This window comes from Pipistrellus hanaki (genome assembly GCF_964339955.1).
Source record: "Pipistrellus hanaki genome assembly, chromosome: 2".
NCBI classification, from domain to species: domain Eukaryota; kingdom Metazoa; phylum Chordata; class Mammalia; order Chiroptera; family Vespertilionidae; genus Pipistrellus; species Pipistrellus hanaki.
The window spans coordinates 179,197,676-179,203,847 of NC_140504.1; the positions used below are offsets into that span (position 1 = coordinate 179,197,676).

Below are 6,172 nucleotides of genomic sequence, written 5' to 3' on the forward strand. Positions count from 1 at the left end.
AGACCGGTGGAATGAGAGTAGAAAGACAGGGGTAGGCGGGAGCATTTCAAGCTTGAGCTTTAGTGTTTTCTTCTATATGCAATAAAATAAATGTCTAGCCTGGTTTATGTGGCTCGGTGGTTGGGCATCTACCCATGAACCAGGAGATCATGGTTTGATTCCCAGTCAGGGCACATGCCTGGATTGGAGCTCAATCCCCAGTAGGGGGCATACAGGAGGCAGCTAATCAATGATTCTCATATTGATGTTTTTCTCTCTCCTTCTCCCTTCCTCTCTGAAATCAATAACAATAAAACAAAAATAGTCTGTACAGGGAGCAGTGGGGACATGGGTGCGTGAATATTTGTACCTGAAGGGTCAGGTAAAACTTAGGTTTTACTATATTTGTATTATTTGTAAACTAACCATTTATTTCTCTGCTTACTAGGTGGCTGGGATAGCATTTTACTTACATGATCTTATCTACCCCTCACAATATCCTGTGAAATAGGTGCTATTACCTTTGCACAGGAGCGGGAAAGGAGGCTAAGACAGATTTATACTGTCCCCAAGGTCACAGTGAGAAAGCTAGCCCAGATCTGAAGCCTCCTTAAGCCCTAGATGATAGTCCGCTAAGGAGAGCTTCTTGAGGTCAGCGATCCTGTCTTTGTGCGCGCGCGCCCGGACCCAGGTCTTGGAAGACGCCAATTGAGTAAACGAGTAAGTGGATGACCTTTTCCTTTCTCCACCCGAAAGGCACGTGGTCACGGCACTGGTGAACCTCCCAGCCGCTAGGGGGCGTGCGTCCATTTCAGCGCAGCCGGGCTCCGTGGCGGGCGCCCCGCTTGCTCCGCGCCTTGGACTGGAGCTCAGCCAATCGCTGCTTTCCGAGAGAGCCGGGCCCGGGGGGCGGGGTCCCGGGCCTGGCCCCGCGGGCCGCTGGGAGGGGCGGCGGCGGCGGCGGCGGTCCGTGGAGCAGGCGGAGGGCGGGGGCCGGACGCTGCGGCTCCGGTGAGCACGCGGGCCCCGCCGGCAGTTCCCTTCCGCGGGGCGGCGGCCGGGCTGCCCGTGGTCCGGGCGACGGCTCCGGACTTTGACCTCTGAGTTCCCGGAGAGGTGATCGCGAGTGTCCGCGGCGGCCCTGGCCGGGCCTGGCGGCTGTCCCTCTAACCGGGGGTTGGAGGCCGCGTCTGGGCGCCCATCGGGCCCTCGGGGCCTGGGCTTCTTGGTCTCGGGCACGTGGCTGAGGACGGAGGCCGTGAGCGTGGCGGGCGAGGGGCTAGGCCCGGGGGAGCCCAGCGGAGGGAGACCTCGGCTGGATACTTGGACCCTGACCTCCCTTGCGCCCCCATCCCTGGACCGGGCTCGAGTCCGGGTTAGGGTTAATCTTCAATCCCGTTAGGTATCCTCTGCCCTTGGTAGCAATTCTCCAGTCTCGGACTTGGGGTTGGGATCTCATGGGGCCTCCGGGGGCCCCGGCACAAGGGCAGGTGTGCCCCCGGCCACCCCGTTGACCTTTACCTGCCGTTAGGCTCCCTGCACGCCGAGCTGGAAAGCCGCGCCACAGTGTGTGCCAGACCCTATTGCTACCCCGGGGGGTGACTTGTTTAGAGTCTTGTCATCATCAGAGGCACCTGCTGTGCTCCTGCTGCTTTTTGAAGGCAGGCAGGCGGGCGGGTGGGTGGATGACTGCTGTGGTTTTACATGAGTGTATTGCTCCAGCTTTCGTTCACTCATTCAGCAAACTTTCCGGAGCATTTTATGCCAGGCCGGGCAAGAGTGGGTGGGAGGTGTTGGGGGACGGACAGGGCCCAGTGGGCCACAGACACTGGCCTTGCCCTGTGGGCGCTTAAAGTGTTGTGAGGCAAACAGGTGGGGTAAGCCAGCACAAGGTGTGACCCAGAGGAAATGGTTGTAGATGCTAAATAAATGAGTTCATTGACTTATTTGAAAGTGATTAGCATGTGAGTAGGAGGACAGGGAGACCTGGTGCAGCGTATGCCAGGTAATACTTGTGGACTCATACTTGATTCGTTTTTTAAGAAAAATTGGAAATCTGAATGGAGAGTTACTGTTTGGGGAAGGCGTTTGCTTATCAAGAGAGAACTTGTCCCGGCTGGACATGGTAGAGCATCAGCTCGTGCATGGAAAAGTCTCAGGTTCGATTCCCGGTCAAGGGCAGGTTCCTGGGTTACAGATTTGTTCCTAGGCCAGGTTGCGGAACTGGAGAGAAAGACTTCTTTCCCATTCTTGAAAGGTTGGCACACCCGAGGGCAGGCCTGTGGTCAAGGTAAGGCTTGAAGCCCGGCCGGCGTAGCTCAGTGGTTGAGCATCTGTCTACCTGTGAACCAGGTCACCTTTTGATTCCGGGTCCGAGCACATGCCCGGTTGCTGGCTTAATCCCCAGTATGGGGCGTGCAGGAGGCAGCCTGTAAGTGATTCTCTCTCATCATTGATGTTTCTCTCTTTCTCCCTCTCTCCCTTCCTCTCTGAAATCAATAAAAATATATTTTAACCCTTTGCACTCCGCTGTCCCCTCTCAGGGGACATCGGAATTCTAGCATATCACTCGGATGTCCCCTCTCAGGGGACATTGCAGTTTATTAGTGATTATGGGGAATTGAGTTAATTCAACGCACATTTCGCAAAGTAGCATCGAGTAGCTGGTAGCCAATGTCCAGAATGGTTCGGAGTGCAAAGGGTTAAAAAAGAAATAAGGTGCCCTCTTACAACTGTAGGCAGCACATCAGTCACATAAAAAAGGAAAAAATAGACTTGAAGTTTTATTAGGTAAGCCCAGAGACCCACTCATGGGGAACTCTGCTATACATGGTTGCATAATTGTCAAAAAGTATGGGTCATAAAATGGAGAGTCTTGTCCCCTTCCCTAACAATTGAATCTTTTGAAAATTTCTGGGTTGTCTCAGGGACCCAGGTGTTGCATAAAGCAGGGTACTTTTTTTTTTTTTTTTTTTTTTTTTAAAATATATTTTATTGATTTTTTACAGAGAGGAAGGGAGAGAGATAGAGAGCCAGAAACGTCGATGAGAGAGAAACATCGACCAGCTGCCTCCTGCACACCCACCACGGGGGATGTGCCCGCAACCAATATACATGCCCTTGACCGGAATCGAACCCGGGACCTTTCAGTCCGCAGACCAACGCTCTACCACTGAGCCAAACCGGTTTCGGCTATTTTATTGATTTTTTTACAGAGAGGAAGAGAGAGGGATAGAGAGTTAGAAAAATCATGTGAGAGAATCATCAGTCAGCTGCCTCTTGCACACCCCCTACTGGGAATGTGCCCGCAACCAAGGTACATGCCCTTGACCAGAATCGAACCTGGGACCTTTCAGTCCGCAGGCTGATGCTCGATCCACTGAGCCAAACCGGTTTCGGCCAGCAGGGTACTCTCTTGCATTACTCCTCGAGGGGCGGGTGCTCAGTGAATTGTGCCAGGTGCCTAGGAAGTGGGGAGCTCCGGAGTGATCCATTTGGTGGGGAGGGGCAGCTGGTGTCTCCCTAACGCTGCCTTGTGCTCTTCTGCAGATGTCATGTGGCCTGTGTTTTGGACCGTGGTGCGTACTTATGCTCCCTATGTCACATTTCCTGTGGCCTTCGTGGTCGGGGCTGTGGGCTACCACTTGGAATGGTTCATCCGGGGAAAAGACCCCCAGCCTGTGGAGGAGGAGAAGAGCATCTCGGAGCGGCGGGAGGACCGAAAGTTGGATGAGCTGCTAGGCAAGGACCACACCCAGGTGCTGAGCCTGAAGGACAAGCTGGAGTTTGCCCCTAAAGCTGTCCTGAACCGAAACCGCCCGGAGAAGAATTAGTAGAGGACACAGGGCCTTAGGCTGTGACTGGCCCTGCCGCCATGTTGACCCAGCTCCAGAATCCACATCTGACTTGCATTGTTGCTTATTCTGGCCCCTCGGGCACCGCCCCGCCACACACATACTGGGGGCTCTCCTGCCGTCAGGCGCACGGACACACTAGAAGCTGAGGGGCCAGGCAAGGGGAAGGCCCTGGAGGGTTCTGGCTGCAGGCCGCAGCTGTTGTAGGGTGGCCACAACCGCCCCGGCTTCTGGGCGCACTCCTGGGAGTAGTGCCATGAAGTGAACCTTAGCTGTCAGTCCCTTCGGGGAGGCAGTTTGACCTCAAGCTGAAGCGCATGGGATTGGGGTGTTGCCTTAAGAGAGATATCACATGTTTAGTTCCCGTTTGCATGGGAAGAATTCAGACCTCTACCTGGTTCCTTCCCTCGTTTGCCCAGTCCTTTGTGCTCACTCTTGCTGAAATCCTGTCCTACCAGCTCAGGAAAGGGGGGGACTGGCTGGGGAAGGGCTGTTCTTGGCAGCCCAGGCTGCTCACTTGGGGTAGGTGAATTTGCTTGGAAATAGCCACCATCTTTCATCCCCCATCACTGTATAGTGCAAAACTCAATTAAATGGCATCTGAGAACCACATTGATCTAATTCTATCTTCCGAATGGTGTGTGGGATCTCCTTAGGAGTTATGCAAGTGCAAGCATTTCAGGATAGGATGACATTGGCCTTTACCTAAGGACTCCAGGGTCCTGGAGGCTTCATTTTGCTAGTGTGGCTGCACTGGGTCCTGGGGGTGGTGAGTCCTGGAGGCCCAGCTTCCCAGAAGCTTTTCTGTCATGGTAATAAGAGGCTTATTGGACCTTTCAGAATCTAAATTAGAATAGGCCAGGGTGCTTAAGAGTTGCTATCAAATTTTCCAATTTCACACACACACTTTTCCCTCTAAAAATAATCGATGTACTTAAAAGGACATTTGGTAGGAGTTTTTAAAAAGGCCTCTAGTACAACTCCCAGGGCTCTCCTACAACTAAAAAGCTAACATTTTGTTACGTTTTTAACAACTTCCCTATTGTTGGAGGACATTTAGGTTGTTTCTGGTTGTTCACCAGTATAAATAGGTCAATGAATATCTTATATAAGGCTTTTCCTGAATTTTGGGAAGAGGCACAATAACCTATTGCCTCATGTGGTCAACTGACGTTTAACGTAATGGTCGGAATAGTAAATGGCATTTTGGGATGAGCAATTTTAAGGGTCTCAACACATAAAAAGACTTTCCTAAAAAGCTGTAGAAGATTATTCTGAAAGCTACCAGCTACCACTTAAGATGCCGCGGGGCCCTGGCTGGTGTGGCTCAGTGGATTGGAGCATCATCTCATACACGGAAAAGTCAGTTTCGGTTCCCAGTTAAGGCATATGTCCAGGATTCAGGTTTGATCCACACAAAGGAGGCAGCCGATTGATATCTCTCTCAAGCTGATGTTTTTCCTCTCCCTTTCTAAACTCAATAAAAACACCCTCAGTGTAAGTGTTAAATAATAATAAAAAAAGAACATGCTGCTGGCTGAAAACGGTTTGGCTCGGTGGGTAGAGGACTGATAGGTCCCAGGTTCGATTCCGGTCAAGGGCATGTACCTTGGTTGCAGGCACATCCCCAGTAGGGGGTGTGCAGGAGGCAGCTGATCGATGTTTTTCTCTCATCGATGTTTCTAACTATCCTTCTCTCTTCCTCTCTGTAAAAATCAATAAAATATATATATATAAAAGATGCTGGTGAGATTAGAAGGGGTGTGAGCAGAGGGCAGGAAGAGGCGCAATAACGTATTGCCTCGTGGTCAACTGACGTTTAACCTACGTGAGCAAAGGCATGTGATGCCCATTTGGTGAAGAACAAACTGCCTTTGATGGTGTTGACAGGTGAGGAAGGTGGAATTCCTGAACAGGTAGAAATACCAGCTGTGGAATGAGAGGAACTGGGAGATTGCGGGAGGTGGTGGCCAGTGAGGAGAGAACAAGTCAGGTTGCCCAGGCCTAGAGGGAATGTTGACATGAGCTGCTGTTAACTTCTCAGGGAGCAAATCTGATCGGGAATATGGAGGAGTGGCTGCTACCCAAGTAAGGATGGGATTTCTGGTTACCAAAGGCTATGCCAAGCTCAGCTTGGTTACAGGCCTCATTGACAGACCGGTGCTGCCACCTGGTGGCAGTCCTGAGCATGACCGAGTCTGTGATCCCTTCACTGGGCTTTAGGAGTAACAAACCCGGAAGCCTACAGGGGTCAGTCAGGTGGCTTAAATAATTGCTCCAGGCCAGGAACTGGAAAGCTCAGGCCTGCCTAAAGGGGGCAGTCGCTACTCAGCATCTTC

At 52.0% G+C, this 6,172-nt stretch overlaps 1 protein-coding gene across 6 annotated transcripts; it reads left to right on the forward strand.

Moving 5' to 3' along the window:
- Positions 1-857: 857 nt before the first annotated feature.
- SMIM12 (small integral membrane protein 12) lies at positions 858-4,445 on the forward strand. 6 transcript variants are annotated; one of them, XM_084873508.1, is made up of 3 exons: positions 961-1,095; positions 2,023-2,138; positions 3,529-4,445. In XM_084873508.1, exons 2-3 carry the CDS (start codon positions 2,102-2,104, stop codon positions 3,810-3,812), a joined length of 321 nt encoding a protein of 106 aa, XP_084729634.1. In that variant the 5' UTR covers positions 961-1,095; positions 2,023-2,101; the 3' UTR covers positions 3,813-4,445. The 6 variants fall into 6 exon arrangements, with proteins under 6 accessions (XP_084729636.1, XP_084729634.1, XP_084729637.1 ...); XM_084873509.1 differs by having other exon boundaries at positions 1,080-1,381; XM_084873510.1 differs by lacking the exon at positions 2,023-2,138 and having other exon boundaries at positions 858-990.
- Positions 4,446-6,172: the final 1,727 nt, after the last annotated feature.

Excerpts from the sequence above, each read along its gene's own strand:
- SMIM12 (XM_084873508.1), top strand. The coding sequence starts at position 2,102 with ATGGTAGAGCATCAGCTCGTGCATGGAAAAGTCTCAG. Across the intron at positions 2,139-3,528 it reads CGTGCATGGAAAAGTCTCAG|ATGTCATGTGGCCTGTGTTT; the intron begins GTTCGATTCCCG and ends GCTCTTCTGCAG.